Source organism: Venturia canescens, chromosome 2, assembly GCF_019457755.1.
Source record: "Venturia canescens isolate UGA chromosome 2, ASM1945775v1, whole genome shotgun sequence".
Classification (NCBI taxonomy): domain Eukaryota; kingdom Metazoa; phylum Arthropoda; class Insecta; order Hymenoptera; family Ichneumonidae; genus Venturia; species Venturia canescens.
The window spans coordinates 7205406-7222782 of NC_057422.1; the positions used below are offsets into that span (position 1 = coordinate 7205406).

The following is a 17377-nucleotide window of genomic DNA, read 5'->3' on the forward strand; positions in this document are numbered from 1 at the left end:
CAAGTTCGTGAAACGGACAACGATAGATGAAACGAAAGCAAAAATCTCAACACAAACCAATTCCACGACTAATCGACCACCCTCTAATGACATTAATTTCAAAACCTAACGAACTTTACCTCCGGAAAATTGGAGATACTCAAGATATGGGTTAAAGTTATAAAATCACAGTGAAGATAGACGCGCGGTGAATGAAGCGGCATGCTGTCTGTGGATTCGACCAAGCGAAGCTTATGAGGAGAGCGGGGGTCGGTGGGTGGGTGGATGGGAGGGTCACGGTGTGGCAGGGTTAACCATAAATCAATCAAAGTGCATTCGAGCGGATCGAGGAAGGCAACCGAGCGGTTGTTGAGCTTTCGCGCGTTATAAACGGTACACGCATAAGGTACAACACACTTACGCGCGCTCTCTCTCTCTTTCTCACACACACACACACACACACACGCAAGACAGATACGCAGAAAGAAAAGAAAACTTGTGCATGAACTCACGTACAGTATTACTATGAACCTCACACAGAAGGCGTCCCGCGGTAGGTGGACGAGCCAGCGGATGTTTATATCAATATTTCTGTTTGTTCCATGTAACGTTTATGCTTCTTGCGACGTTGAATGAGCCACACGACCAGCCCCCTCTCTCCTTTTTTCTCTCTTTCTCTCTCTCTCTCTCTCTCTCTCTTCTTTCTCCCGTTCAGTTGTCCATGTTCGTTGGTTGATGCAAAGATACGTATACACACATACATATATGACGAATAAGGAAGAAATGAAAGAACGAAGACGAGTCCAAAGGTTCAGTGGAACCACCCACCGGCACTCGCGCGGTTATAGTTGTAAATTTTGCTTTAACTCGCTCGTCGTTCTAACTCCGTCTTCCTCATGCTCTATCGCGGTGTTGTACAAGAACCAACGATATTCTCCACTCCTGCAGCCTGCTCCTATCGCACCGACGTTAATTCACCTTTATATCTTTCTCACTGCTGCTCAACATTGTAGTACTCTCTGTCGTCGCGAAACCATTCAATAGCCCTCGCATTTCTCACGAGCAATGCAGAAATAACATACCCTTAAAACAAATGAACGAATGAGAGACGATAAATATCCAGTCTCGGGACAACACAACGAAAGAACACCCTTCGAGAAACTCTAATTGAATACTCCGATGTCTAAAGTAGCCTTTTTAGAAGGAGCCCGAGACGCGGCAACATGAAACAGAAAAATATTTATTGCAAGTATGTCCAGAAAATTATCGTGTTACTTTTGTGCTAAATTTCGTTTACTGGATCTCTTAACTGCCACTGCACTCATCGAATGACGATTGAACTTCTCAGAAAATTGCATGCCACAGGGAGAAAGATGTGAGTCAAGTAGAATCGGAATTATGCCAAGTAATAACGAAATTCAACAATTTTTTATTTGTTTAATGAATTTATGTCATCAGGCGAGACAAACGTTGAGTGAAATTGATAAAATTTGCGAAATTCAACGGGATTATACTCAAGTTTTTTAAGAATATTTATTTTCTACATTGCATTGTGAGAGGAGGCAAAAATATAAAAATCTTTCATCACTTCGGTCAAAGTAGATTGGAAGAAAAATGAGAATAAAATTTACTTGGTTTCTTTTCACCGGTGATTGGTTCTAGCGCGGAGTCTCCTCGAGCGTGCCAATGTTGCAGCAGCGAGATAAAGAGTGGCGCTGTCGCGGTCCCGTCCTTGGCTTCATATTCCGTTTTCTCTGTGATCCATTCCCTTTTACTCACTTTTCACGATACATCGACACATAAATATATATATTATGAAGGAACAATTGGATCAATTGTATATTTGTATGGATCTGTATTAATGTGAAATCGCAACGAATATCGTGGCGGCAAATGCAACCGATGGTATTCCGTCGATTCGTGGTCCTTTGGTCGTTTTCCGCTGGAAGGAATATTCCGCATGCGATCGAGGGGGAGGCACCGAGGGAAGTATATGAACATTGGGGCTCCGTGGATACGAGTTTTCCGTATAGATATAGAGTCTTATTAGCACAAAGATACTCGTTTTGTTCGTTCTTCGATGTCGTGTCTCTCGCGGGCCTCGGTGGTGGGTAATAGGATTTCACGTAAGCAGCCTCCCATGCAGCGAGACGGCCCAAAAATCGGAGGAGTTTACGGCGAGGAGAGCATCAGCAGTAGCGAGGTTCGTAACAGTCGCAACGAAGGAGCATCGTCGTCGTCGTCGTCGTTGTTGTCGTGGAAGCATCGAGGGATTGTGGATATGCTGGATGCTCGATAAAAACGTGGAAGAGCGAGGTGGAAGTACGAAACGAAGAGAGACACGCTTCCCGATACCGATTTCTGGCTGTGTCGCTCGTGCAAGTGTGCTAACTTCGTTTGTGTGTTTATCTCTTTCCCTCTCCTCCTCATCCTCCGACTTTTTTCTCTCTCGAGCCTACAATTTTAATTAACCCGGTACCGGGTAGCAGCGATCGCGATCGAATCGGGTGCACGATCTACAAGGAATCTACATAAGATCCTCCACTCCCGGCTACAACTCAATCCTCCCGATATCCTCTCTTTATTCTGGCCGTGCGCTTCCCCCTTAACCGTGCCCCGAGACTCTGTTTTGCTTTTCTGACCGTGCCCATATTCCTTCTTCCCCTCCCGCTAGCCCTTCTGCCTCATCTTTATACTTCTCTCCTCTCGTAGTACCTTAAGGGCCACTGGGCCCTCGCGCGTGTACGGTGCGCACAATCCACCAAGAAACACTCGCTAGTCCCGAGATCTCGCTGCACCCCCCCGTATTATCTCCCGCAGGATCGGAGATAGCGTCTTCCTCTCTCCGCTTTGCTCCCTAACCCAAACCCAGACACAAGTCTCTCGTACTCCGCTGAATCCTTCTTCCCCGAGCTCATATTGTCTTCGCCTCGCGTGTGCGCTCACTTTTTATCCCGGTATATAAAGACGACGACGACGACGACGACGACAATCAGCCGGTATAAACTTAAGGAGAATACGCCCGGCAAATGAGATGGTACAAGAAGAAGACGTAGAAACAAGCTCTCCTCGAGGAAGCCTCGCTATTGAAAGAGACTTTCCTGGACCCTGCTCCAACGATCTCTGCCCCCGCCAAAGTTACTTCTGCTCTGTTCTCAAACACCCTTTTTCTACATTGATGCGTTAACGATTCGATAAGAATCAAACTCATACAGCTGTGGACAAAAAAACTTTTGCGACGACGTTCAGAATAAACTGGAAGAAAAATGCAAAATACTGCTCAACGACGATCCTCTTGGTAACGAAACTTGTTTCAGACTCCCGTGAACTTTCATTCGGAACTAAAAACAATCTTCAAAGCTCCCTATGAAATCCCTATGAGAAAGTGAGATTTCCTCAAAAGCTGTCATTCGAACGTTCGTAAAACGCGAATACGATTCACCAGGTCCTCCTCCGAGTCCGAACGTGCACTATTGTGTAACTCGAGCTAATATCAGCAGCACGTGGAGGATAATGAATATGACACCCTACTTAACTTTTATTCGTTGGCTGGAGCAGAAACGCGTTCAATGATCGTCCAAAGGAATTGACTTGAGTCCTTCCTGCAACCTTTTTTTCCTTTCTCTCTCTCTCTCCCAATATACATATAAGTAGACTCGAGTGTTTCGTTTTATTCCTCGTTGGTGCACAAGTTTGGTCGAAGCGCTCGTGCTCGACGCCGCCTCAGCGCGAGAGGCGGCCACCGTACAAAGAAGGATAAAGAAGGATCGAGAGGCGAATAAAATGATCGAAGCGCGGGGGGTCCCAACGCGACAAAGACGAATAATACATTATATCGATAGTATTCCAGCATCGCCAAGAGGAACATCTATCCCTTGGTGGATTGTCACGGGTGTATACCTCGAGTGCGTCGGCGTGCGTGCGTGCGTGGCGGGAAGAGAAAAAACTTACTGTGGGACTATATGTGCTACGGTAACACGATAGGAGGCCGTATGTAAAACCATCTGGTGTAAAACGAGCTGCTGGCTCGTTCGAGTATTAAATCGGGTCTCCATCTTTCTCTCTCGCTCGCTCTCGATCTCTTCCACCTTCGTCCCTTTTCACGGGACCCCACCCCCAGTTCCATCATCTTCGCGAGCACTCTTTCTTTGAAGATAAATACTCCCGTATTTTGTCCCCGATTCTTTGACGGCGCGACGAAGAATCGAGGATGGCGAGTAAACCATCTCATACGGAAATATTCGATTTGGAAACGTTAACTTATTTTTTAGGACGTTTCATCGGAGACGGAGATGAATACGATCGTACTGGCATTTCGAGTTCATATGGAAAGAGGCACTTTTTCGATTAATCAATTCGACGGAGAATCCCGAAGTCTCAAACAATTTGCGATTTGAATCAGCTCTAGAGAACCGTGAGCGAATATATCGAGTCCAAGGTTTCCGGACCTCGAGTCCGAGGAGTCGAATCCCTCGATTCGAGCTCGAGTCTGAGGCCAAGATTCCTCACCGATCCGACTACGCTCTTATCTCCAAGTCAGTGAACGCATTAGTTAAGGTCTCCAAAAATAACACTTTGTATCGGCTAATGGGTAATTAAAGTCTGAGGGAGGTTGCGATTTGAAAGAATGTATTTAGCGAGGGCGGTGATGGCGCGAATTTTTCTGTTGGAAGCTTCGAATAAAAGGAGTTTGCGGCAGAGGTGGGGGGTGGAAGGATGGTCGAAAAGAGACAGCAGAGATTGAGGTTTGAGTACGCGAATTTGGTCACTATCGCGAACGTTTTATGGCCATTGGGCACTTAAAAATCTGAGCAAAATCCGGCTGTATGGACGACGCCTGATCGCGCGAGAGGGTTTTTTAGTTGCTCACATTGGTTTCGAGAAGAAGGATAGCGTCGAGGTGTTGTTTTTTTTTTTCGAGCACTGTCTTGTGAGAGGCACGTTCGAGGATTGTTTCGTTCGTTTTTTTTCGTCGTTTATCCTTTTCTTCTCGAATGGGCCATGGCCCAGTGGCAAAACGAGGTGCTCCAACCGTTTTTATAATAATATAGCGTCGTTCAACGGAATCACAAAGTTACAAGAGAAGTCGTATGGTCGAGCAATCGTAGACTCGAAATGCCCGGAATGACATTGACTTGATGATACATAATTATAGTTTCCATCTTGCCATCACGTTTAAAATGTGCTATTACGAGCAATCAAATTATAGTGAGTATGGATACCTTTGTTTCCTGTCTGTGTATGCGTGCATGTGTTTATACTTTTATGTTTCTTTCTGCTATCGAAAAATTTAGCACTTCGTTTCGCGATGGCTCGACCACAAAAATCCTTTCATCATATTGTTTGCTGTTCATAATGGTTTTGTTTTTATTATTATTTGTTTTTTTTTTCTCCAAAATCAGTGTTATTATCGACATCTCGCATGTTATAGTTTATTTATTTATTCATTATTATTATTATTATCGTTATCACTTAGTCCACATCAAAGTATCATGCATAATAGTTCCTTGGTTGACTCAAGTTTTACGGCGATGATGATAAACACGTGCATAAAATTTTATAAGAATAATAATAATAATAATACTAATAATAATAGCAATAATAATAATAGTAATGATCATTTTTATTGTAAATATAGAGATAATAAAATAATAATAGTGATAATAATGATATTAAAGATAATTCAATTCGTAATTTGGACGCAATGCGTGTTTCGTAATAATATTAATGACTAAAATGGCAACGTTAATATTTTTAATATTAATACTAAATAATTTAGTCTCATACTCGATCCTGCGATGTATCGCGCTCATTTATTTCCAGCCCCCGTGTCAATATTCAATATTTTATTTTTGAGCCTGACGACCGGAAGTTTTTCGAAAAGCGAAAATCAATTGATTTCTTAAATATATGTATAGATTGATATTAAACTAAACGAATTTGCATACGACGAGTGGCATTGCAGGATCGATGGAGAATACAACTTTACGACTTAAATAGAAAATTCGAATTTTCTTACCGCTAAATCATCTATACAATTGAGATTTTTATCCTTCTTCGTTCTCTCTCTCTCTCTCTCTCTTTCTCTCTCTTCCTTTCGTTTCTTACAATCAGCCTCGTCGAGATCAGTACAATTATTTAAATTAAGAACAAATAAAAGAAGAAACACAATCCATAATGGTAGAACGTTCACGATGATGGGGGGGGGGGGGGGGGGGGAAATCATCACTCACGCGCAGCCAATTTTTCTGCAGTGTATCGTAGTTGATGAAGGTTTGCATATCTCAATTATTCCGTTATTATTATTACTATTATTACTATTATTATTGTTATTATTATCATTATCATTAGTGTTTTACTATCGCAGGAAGTTAAATTAATAAATTGTGACTCATGAACGAACTTTTTCTTTCTTTCCATTTCTAGCGATCTATCTACGTAACGTTTCACAATCTCACACATTCAGACACACACGCAATCTTTTCGAGGTTTAAATGGAAAAAAAAGAATCAAAAACTCGTACGATTCTTTCTTTCCGCAAAGTAGGATAATGGGGATTTATCAGTAATAATCGCTGTTATAGTACAAAAGTTTTGACTCTCCTGGTCGCGTGCCAAGAATCTCTACTAACAAGATCGAAAGTCAAATTAAATACATAATCTTTCATTTTATAATTCTCTCTCTCTCTCTCTCTCTCTCTCTCTCTCTTTCTGTATTTCGCTCTTTGCCTCATTCCAACGATCTACGCTCTAGGTTTTATGTATATGTATAATCGATCGACCTTTCGTTCGTATGGTGCACGCGGTAGTTGTCTCTCTCTCTCTCTCTCTCTCTCGTTTTCTCTCCAAGTTTCATTTGTTTTTTCTCTTTATTTCTGTCCCCTCATTCCTTTATCTCGATTCTTTCAAACGATAACACGAAATTTGTCGAGTCAAATATTTTTCGGCATTTGAGCTTTCAAAAGCGAAAAATCGTGGGATAGTTTATTCATCGACAGAAGAGAAGAAAGAGGGGGGGGGGGGGGAGAGTTAGAGAGAAAGAGAAAGAGGAGAAACAAAAGAAACTCCGTTAAAAAACCTATTTCCAATCATGCGCACCCGGAGAAAATGGAGCGGAGAAAATTGTCTAAAGTTCGAGTCTCCTTGCGACTGGGCGTCAGGGAAGGCTCATGATCAAGACTATTTTCAGGATATTATAATGGAAGTTGAGATTGATAAATGAAAAAAAGTCTTTTATTTTTGAGGGCGTAGGAAAAAGGCCTTCAAGCTTTTTTCTCATGTTGCCCTCTCGCGTCTCGTCGAGAACGGATGACGAAAAAAAAATGCGTCTATTCGAATAACATTAATTCAATGCCTCTTAATGTGATTCTGAGAGAGTTGGTAGATTATGAAATTGTGGAGAGCGCCCTCAAGTGTCTTAAGAAAGCCCTGCCACTGACCTTTCTCGTAGTTGATTTGCCTCTCCTGCTGTCGCGCGTTGTCAGCCGCAACCTTCAAAAGACCTTGTATATTCCTCAGCAGGGTCTCGGTACTCGATACCGAGGGATCCTGACCACCCTGAGATACCGCAACCGCCGCCGACGCAATCTGCGAGTAATTCAGTGCTTGAGGACTTTCCGAGCCTGGCGCCGGTAGCGGAAGATTCTCTGGTACGTCCGAGAGATCTGCAAGTGAAAAACCGAACAAGAAAAATGGTTAGACAAAGATTTTCAAGTGATTGAGAAGGTCGAAAATTCTTCGAGGTCCAATGAGACGAATATTTGAACTTAATTCGATCAAAGATTTCGTCCACGGAGAGAAAAGTCGCCAGCAAAAGGAGCAATCGAAAATGTTTCTTTTTTAATTTCAATCGCCAACGAACGCGATCGACTGTAACAATAAATTCAGCTTTCGCGAGCGCATATAAACATTGACACGAGCAAGCAAAAGCGACAGGATTTTTAGCTGTGTTTCTGTTATACGCGAGAGAAACCCCAAGACTTATGCAAGTTGCGTGTCCCGAAGTCGTAAGATCGCGACGCCTGTGCTTGTTTCATCGCTGAACATTCGCCAGACTCTGATTTAACGTCATAGCAATCGAATGCAAACTACGATGTTTTGTGTCGGGTTAAAAACATAAAAATAAAAGTAACATTTAAAAGTAGTAAATGAGTGCGTCTCCAATCACGAAATTCCCATTTCTCATTAATTATCAATAAATTCATTTCATTTTTTCAATCACAAATCTTACTAAAACTCTTATAACAACCATCGCATAAAAATCAACCTTCCAAGCAAATTTACAACAAAGTTCAACCTCCCGCGGTCATCCAAGATTCTTAAAAAATCAATCGAATTTTTTCTCCCCCTCCAAGAATCACGTTCCCACAGAAATCTCGCGGATCACATCGAGCCAACACACGTAAGAGCTTTACAAAAGAGTCTTAGGTTGGATAAAGGCCGTCCGGAGAGGACAAAAGGCGAGAGTCGAAGATGCACTAAAATCTATCGGTTACAGAGATATTTACATTAACATGAAAAGAGAATTGAAGAGGAATGCCTTATGGTTATGGGCTTTGGCTAGTTGGCATGAAACGCGATTTGTCTGCGTGGGTTCTCGCGCTAAGTGACCGTTCGTAGTCAGCCCACACCGCGTCCTCGGCGTTCTTCTCTCTCTTCTCCCTTGCTTTTTGCTTTATTCCCGTCCGCATATACACAAGCGAGAGAGATCTCTCTGCTTTATGGCCAATGATATGTGTATTTATTGTATCGTCTTTTAATTATCAGCCCCGGATTCACCTAACAACGCGACTACGGCATTCGGGTTTACTTATTGCTCTCCGCGGTTGGAGAGCGAGAGACGAAAGGCCGATTTAATGCTCGCGGCCTTTGCTCGCGTCGAGATCGCTGCGGATCCTGCACACGTCGGTATACCCTTTTGATACCGCGAGCGCGTACGTTCCCTCAACATTGTCACTACATGTATACACATTTGTGCATAAACACATGTATATAAGAGGGGGGGTTATGCTACGAGCTGGACCTCACAGTGTCCCGCGTGGAGGCTGCTTCCTCTTTATCTCTCACGAGAGAAACCATTACAATTATCTGAAAAAGAATTGGGACTCTTCGCGTAAATCGCACATTTGTCGATGCGAACGCGTGTTGGTCAAAAACACTCGTGTATCGGTTGCTGGTTCATGCTCGACCGGCTGGCCACAAAGATTCTCGCGATCGACGCGTTCGCAAATTCTCTACTCTCTTTGTTTTTCCATCCCGCTCACTTAAGATCTTTCCTCGGCTCTTTCTTGTCTCGTTGTTGTGTCGTTGTTGGTCTTGTTTTTTCCTTTTCAATATCGTCTCGGTGTAATACACACGCATCGACGAGGCTCTTTCGTATTGCGACTTCTTTCCGGTTAACACCGCGGCGCGCTCTGGGATTGCTAGTTGCTTAGGAAAGCGAAGACTCGGCGGGTAGAGTGCTTTTGAAATAGTTGGGCGAAGAAAATTTGAAGCGTCGGTGGGGCTTAAAGGGCTCGACGATTTCAAGAATCGTACGCGAACGTTTAGAGACTTAATATATCGATTACTTCCTTCGTGATTGGACCCCAATGTTGATTAAAAAAGGAGAGACCGTGCGAGGGAGAGCGAGTCAGTCTCATTAAATCAGAACTGCATTCCACGGGCGTGTACACTCCCACGGACTTTCGATGGGGCTCTACTTCGATCACCATAGGTAGGATGTACCGGTGCATACAACACGCTGCGAGACACGATTCTCTACCGCCTGATTCCTCCCGCACCGACCAAGATATACATACGATAGTTTTAAATCCACCCCTTCGTGGAAGACACCACAAATTTTACGTGTCTGTAACTGCTGCGTGAGCCGGTTCTTTAACTCTGGATTCGGTGGATGTTTCTTGCTCCGAGGGAAAAATGGCTGAGGGATGCGCGCAGATTAATCCAACGTTGGTCGGTTCTAATTCGATGAATAATTATTGCGAATCCCTCGAACTGTGCGCTTCGTTTCAAAGAGCAAAAATGCGAAACTGTCGACGAGTGCCAAGGACGTTAGATCAATTGTAGGAGGCTCAACTGCGAGTGACGAAAATAGTATCGAGATCGTGAATTGAGGCAAAAATCAAGGTAAATCAAGGTTTCCTCCAGCATCCCTAACAACTGTCACTGTTCTGGGCAACTCGGCCAATTATAGGGCCTGAACGATTACGAACGAATCGATTCTCAAACGATCTTCCGCCCTAAAAATGACACTCGATTCCAGTGAGGTGCAATCTTGGGCAGTGGTTCTTCCTTTCGAAAAATGAATTCAGAGTAGAAAAATTCGCTTATGTTTATTCGATGTACAGGGATTCCTATTGGATTTCCCGTCGAAGCGGATCGATTTCAACTTATTGAGCGTATTAAATCTTTTGCTCAATTGAAATGACACGTTTATCGAACGATTACGAATAATTAATCGAAGGCCGCACATATGATAGCCGCTGAGAAACTGCTTCACTTACGAAGCGTCTGTGTGCGCGTGTGAAAAAAGAAAGAGGGAAAGAGAACGACGCTGAAGACAAACCCGAGAACGTCGCTCTGCACTCGGTAGACCGATGATCGATGAGAGCTCAGCTCCGACCCACCGTGCGGCCAAAGCATCGCATCTCATCGATACAGAACTTTCTCTCTGTCCCTCTTAGCATCCTTGACCATGGACCCCTCGCTCGTTCGGCGATATAATTATTTTCTTTTTTATCATCTTATTTCGCCTCCTCGTAAGGCAGATAAAGATAAGTTACGTTTCTCATCGTGGCGCCTCGAAACTCATATGAATATCTGATGCCCGCGATAAATGCTCGTGAGACGTAACGCGAGCGGCTTTCATTTTTTCATTTGACATTATTTTTCAAGATTCTGCCAAAGTTCGTTAGAACAAATACGAATAAAAGAGCGTTGAATTCGAGTGGATAGATTGGTGTATTTTTTCACTCTTCGTATCGCATATCTGCAGGTCATTCGCTTGGACTGAGTGGTCGATAATTAGTGAGCTCGCGATAAAAGATTGCAACTCGATTACCTTCCACTTTCTCTCTTTCTCGAGCGATCTACGCGCGCTTTTCGTCTTCTTTCACGGTTGCTCCTTTTGTTTCTGTCTCCCGTTCTTTTCCATTTGAATTTTTTTCTTCTCTTCTTTTTAATCGTCAACATTAAAACCTCGCAAAGTCGTTTATCACTGTCCAAGTGAGCACCGATAATTAATGAACGACTCTTCATTACGTTCGCTTGATTTTTTCAACTCTTTTTTTATTACTTTCATTCTTTTGTTTGCGGCGAAGGAAAGGGCATCCGACGAACGGAAAATATTCGCTTTGCGGAGGGCTAATTGCGCTCTTTCCGAAGGGTCACAAGTGACTCAAAACCGTGGGAATTTTCATGGGACCAAAGTGTGTTTAACGAAGCAAAAGCGTGAAGATTATTTTCAAAGGAATATCGATTTTTACGCACCTTCGTCCTTCTCGTTCTCGTCGTCCATGTCGTCCGATAAATTGTCATCTTCCTCTTCGTCGTCGTGCGAACGATGCGACGCAGCTCCTTCGCTTCCCGAGTGCTCGCCTACGCTTCCGCTGCCCGCTGTTTTTGAGAGGTTCAGAACTGGACTGTGTGCGTTTGAGGAGCCTTCAAAAAATAAAAACAAACCAATCCAAAATTACCAAACAATCTTCAATCTTCGGTTCGTTCATTTTTCAACCATAAAGCATCAAAAATTTATTCCAAAATATCAACAAACTAGCACGAATGACCTCGAATCCTTTCCCAATTAAATCTTATTCTCACCAAGAGAATCCAAATGCAAAGTTTTTCCTCCTCAACCCCCCCAAACCCTGCTCTTTTTCATCTAAGCTAATTCTAAGGCGCTTTCAGGCTGGTCAGAAAATGTGACGGAATATATCGTGGAGAGAAATGAAAGAAGAACGAATTTGGTTGCCCGATTCGCTTTCCCTGATCGGTCTCACTCCCAACTTCTTTGACAACATGATGGATTTTATTTACCGTACCGCAACAATCCTTATTTGGACACGTGGCCGTGCAGCATACATTTGTACATAAAAATATGTATATTCTCACGAATATATACGTATATTTGTACTCGGACTATCCACTTTTCAGAACTCTATTACTCAGATTGCGCGTTGAGCCGTATGTGAATCGAGCGAGCCGCACGCGAAGCGCAGGACCGAGCCACTTTTCCTACACGCGTATTTGATATCCCAGCGTTTTAATCCTGACGTGGATGGATTCTGTTTGGGCAGTGGTGAGCTTCTCTGTGGCCGTGCCCTGTTCGCCGCGCCACGGGAGTGACGCATCGCCACACACGGTTTTACACATGCGGGGATTCCGAGTCGCCTTTGCCCTAAAACGGGATAAACCCTACGAAGGAGATGTCCGGTCGCTTTCTCGATTCGAGGCATTACTTGATCCGAAACACTCGCGTTTGGGGTATGAAAAAAAAAAAAAAAAATATTCGAAGCTTGAATAATTTGAGCTACCGAAGTGAGAATTTTCATTTACCAAATTCACGCGAGCTACGGAAGAATTTCTGAAATTGTTTTTTCCTGAGCGATTGCTTCCGTATCGAAAGAAACACTTGAACGTGCCGATGTTGAAAGAGCCAAAAAACTTTCGGCAAAACTAAAATCCCCAAACTCGAAAAAACGAGTTTATTTAATCTAATGAGAAAAATAAAGAAGATTGCGAGGCTGTAGTGTGTGGCACGATTTATACAAAGGGTTCGACCAGACGGATTAAAATATTACGTGGAATCAGAAAGAAAAAGTAAAAGAGACGGCCGGCGGTGTTTGGGGCTCCGAAACCCGATATCGGAGTTTGGTCTTCTCCTCACCAAAGAGTCCTAAACGCTCTCGGGACCCCCGCTCGATCTGTACAGAATAGCGAATTGAAAAAGCAGAAGAAAACAAAATCAACGGGAGATACGCGGAGGAGCGTTCGAGAAAAGAGAACAAATTTAGAGACAGAGAAATGAGAGATATATGCGTAAAAATAAACGTGTATATATCTATAGATTTGATTTTAAAAAAACGAGAGCGAAGGGACGAGAGGGAAGAGGGAGCAGAGAAGCCACAGGCTTCTTCTTCTCTTCCTCCTTCCTCTTCGAGTGCATAAATATATATATATATAGATATTGAAATAAAAAAAAGTGTGTATAAATTCATGGAGAGGAGACTTTTCTGCGTGGCTTAATTTCGATCGGAAAGAATCGATGCGGGGCTCTTTCTCCCGCTGTGGTCGAACGATTGTGGATCAGGCATTATCTTAATCCGCGTGACACGTCGTCGGTGCCTCAGAGGGCTCGAATTTGCCAATGAAAAAGCCTTAATAACAACAATAATAATAAAGTGAAAAAATAATGCAGGCCATATAATAGCGAATGAGAGGAGTGAATGCTGTAGAAAAGCTCGAGGCATTTTTGAGTTCCCCCTGCGCGAAACGCCTTTTATTCGCGGTAACAAGCAACCGAGAAAAGATGAAGGAGGCTATCGCGTTATTCTTGTTGCAAGAATATAATAATTGAATTAACGACGATATTCTATACTCGTATGCTGTTTGTGTGTATATACGTTACCATTGTGCGAACTCAGGTCTCTCGGTTTGTGATCCAGCGCCATTGCTCTGTCCGCGTCCCCCCTCTCTTCCCTCAACCTGCAACAGATAAAACGTTCCAAGCATCAAATTAATTTCTATGAGTATAAAAATCCGGGTGCTTCGTGCTATATCTATAGACAAACTTGCACTTTTCAACGCGGAGTATTGTGAATTGAGAAATTGTGGAGGTGGATCAATCTCTCTTACTCTCTCCCTCTCCCTTCACTCCTACCCTCACCCCCCGCCCCTCCTCCTTCCCGACTCCCATGTGGATGTAGGTATTAATTAAATAATTATTCTAGTCCCGGTTTCGCGAAGCCGTGGGACGATAAGTGACGGTTACAAGTACATATAACGTGCTCAATCGACATGCAGACAATCTTGCGACTTTCGTCAGAGTCGAGGCAAAGTTTATCATTTCAATATTTTCAAGCCGAATGTACGATGCGTATGTTTCTCGATGTATTCATTTATCCTCGTGCTTACGTTCACCGAGGCGAGGATACATTGGCGCACGACGGCGTGAGAAACGGGACCGAGTGTGTTTCTGGTTTGCGATGAGAAATCGACTCGCGATCATTCGAGTACTTGGAAACCGTAGCCACTGAAAGTTGACTGAATTTACAGTTTGGGTGGAGCAGGAGACGCAATTTTGTTTTTCGTTAAAAATCTTTAGATTCATTTCACAGTTACTTATTTTCGAATGGTTTATCGCGATTGGAAAAGTATGTCTCGGGGCTTCTAACTCCACAGAAATTTCAAGGAACAGTAATCTAGCTGCAGTGTAAAGTAAAGTCTCCTTTCCAAAAATGAGCCGAAGGTAAGGAATGTTGATGAGGAAAATATGACGAATACACGCGATTCAACGAGATGTTTTCAGTCCTCGGCGAGTCCAAGTTTTAGCAACAGCCCCATCCGGACTCTGTGTACATATTGAGGGAGTTTAACGATACTCGAGTAAAGGTGAGCTCGTTATAGAACCAGCGAGCTTCGCCCTTGCTTACCTTTTCTCGTATATCGATAGTTCAAAGCAGAAAGAAAGACTTTTCGCATTCTCTCACGCGTCTTATGTATGAAATAACGCGAGTTACGTCCTTGTGGTTATGAGCTGGCGCCTGCTTCTTTGGCAGGTTAGACTGGACTATTCGCAAAAAACTTTTAATCTCGTCCGACTTTATGTATTGTTTGACTCGCGAGGCCCGGAGGGTTATACGAGGAGGAACATCGCGGCCGCGTAATAGCCGCGAATCGTTAAGATTTTCCCGTTGAAAATGTTTCGTGCACCGCTCTCATTGGGCTCTTCCTCTTCCTCTTTTTCAGCTGACAGCATTGAGAAAATATGCTGGATTTCTTAGGAGAGGGAGAGTTGCGGTGGAGATAGAAAGGAGACATCTCAAGCCGCGGGAAGGAGGAGCAAAGTAAATGCGAGGAGCGAGGATGTCAAGAGTTGTAATAAGAAAAAAAAACGAAACTCTCGTACTTTTTATAGTTCGCCATTGAGATGTGAAATCCGTGGAGGCCATTGCAGCTTGAGTATAGACATTAAAAAAATTAGTTTTTCGCGAGATGGAACTAATGAAAGAGCAATAAACCTTTTTACGGAATAGCTCCATCAAATCTGTACGTTGTTTTTTCTCGACGGGTCATTTTATCATTCGAGGCTAATGTTTTTCAGGGGATGAAACGATAAGAGATCGTTGCGCGACGATTCCAGTGCCATTTTTCTGCCTTCCCACCCTTCACCTTCCATTCCCAAAATTCTTCTCTCATGCTCCTTAATGATATTATGATTATTCTCGTTATTAAGTTCCTCCTTCCTTTTGCCTGTTCGATCTTCTTCGTTTTCCTCGGTTTTTCGCGCGGCAGCAGGTTTCCTCTTCGCACCTCGAAATCGAACCGCGGACCATTAAGTAAGAAGTTAATATCATTAAACATAATATTGGGCGCATCTGGGAGCCGCAGAGCACTTACCAACCCGAGCTACCTCGAATACCCCAGCTTTTCTGCACGCTCTCTCACATACGTATATACACAGAGAAATGTACGAGCAGCTCCTCCGGAACATTTTCCACATCGCGAATATTCCCGCGAATTCCCTCCCTCGTCCATTCGTTCTCGGCTGTACAAGCGCCTTTTCAACCCCCCTCCCATCCAAAACTCTTCTCTATACGTGTACGTGCAAACGTGTATATACGTATACACGCGTCTCGTTGCGAGCGAGAGCCCTCTCTCTGCTCTCGCCTGCGCGCCTTAATTTTTTAATGAGAAAATGCTTTCAAAGCATCCTACAGCCGAGAAAAAGAGAGATACAGTGTCTACGAGCGATAAGTTACGGCGGTTCTGAATAAGGGATCGCGCCGAAAGAAAGGTCGAGAAGAAAGCCTCGCTCTGTGGTCGTGGTAATGTTGATGTATAAAATGGCGAAATGAGGAGAGAAAAAAAACGTCTCGGGAGACATTGAAAATAAAAGGAGCAGGAAATATAATTCATGCAAATAGAGATTATACTTTACAATGGCTTTTTTTAACGGTTGACTTTTCCATTAAGAAAAATGTTGTGCGAAAAATTGAGGCGTTCCGATCGACAAATTTTGTCGTTTACGAAAATCAGCGACGATTTTTACGATATTTGTTTCTAGGTTCGATGCTATACGAGGGCTCGGATGTGTCTGATCGATGTACAATTTTCTCACCAGGAACATAAACACCGATATACCGTACCCATAGAAACGTGGGCTGCTATGATTCGATAACGTGATCAGTCTCAATCTCGCGGTCTTGATCGCGGCATCAACATAAAGCGAATATATACAGGAGCGCCTGCGTCGAATCTCAATATCGTGAAATACCTCGCGTCCTCCATGAAGACTTCATTTCGGCAATAATTAAATTTTAATTGGTAATACGAGTCGATTAAGACGCAAGATGGATATCTCTGTTCGTTTCTCGGGCCCTTCGCTTCACTTGTACATACACACACACACACACACACACACACACATACACACACACGCGCACACAGGCATTTCTCGATGCAGTAAACCCTCCTTCCTGTTTGTACTATTTCTTCTTATTGTGCCTTCTCTCGGGTCCAACTTAATTTATGATCATCTTTTAGTCTTTAGTGCAAACGTTTTGAAAAATTAAAGATTCAACAAAAGAGGGTGATTGAACTTCCATTTCTGATATTAATTATTACACGATCTGCTTCTCGTATGAATTTTCATCCAATAACATGAACAGCATCGCTCATGCTTCTCCCGAATTTTGTTAACGAAGTCACTTTAGAAATCATTTATCGAGAACTTTTCAACTTTTTCTTGATGGATAATTGGGACAGTGAGATTCAATAAAGCATGAAGGAATATATATCTGAAAATTTTGGTTTTTCGTTGACCTCGACAGCTCACTTGACCCAGCTTTTCGAGGTTTATCGAGCCTTCGAACTCTGTACGTTTCCATGTTCAACATAATTTTCATTATTCAACAGTTATGATCGTAAATCCACTGTTGCTTCCCTCAGAAGCTGATCTGTATAACACTCAAATATTGAGTAATGTGGAGAGCAGCATATAACACGTGAGAGAGTTAGAGAGAAAGGCAAAAAGAGAGCTAGGTAGCTGTCAGATTCATAATTAGACAAATAACATCGAAGCTCGCGGGTGCGTTCCGCGAAATCGACGATGTACGATCATTTCATGTAATCCGTTGAATGCAGATATGCTCACATTTGATTAATTTCGATAGCAACAA

The 17377-nt window shown here is 43.1% G+C and overlaps 1 protein-coding gene across 4 annotated transcripts in view; it reads right to left on the bottom strand.

Annotated features, from left to right (window-relative positions):
- dac (dachshund) overlaps positions 1-17377 on the bottom strand; it is a 235431-nt gene that overhangs the window by 71389 nt on the left and 146665 nt on the right. For all 4 annotated transcript variants that reach the window (XM_043411374.1, XM_043411371.1, XM_043411373.1 and 1 more), the window contains exons 5-7: positions 13606-13682; positions 11469-11639; positions 7418-7642 (exon numbers count right to left, since the gene is read on the bottom strand). In XM_043411374.1, coding sequence (XP_043267309.1) covers positions 7418-7642; positions 11469-11639; positions 13606-13682 — 473 coding nt within the window. The remainder of the gene's footprint in view (positions 1-7417; positions 7643-11468; positions 11640-13605; positions 13683-17377) is intronic.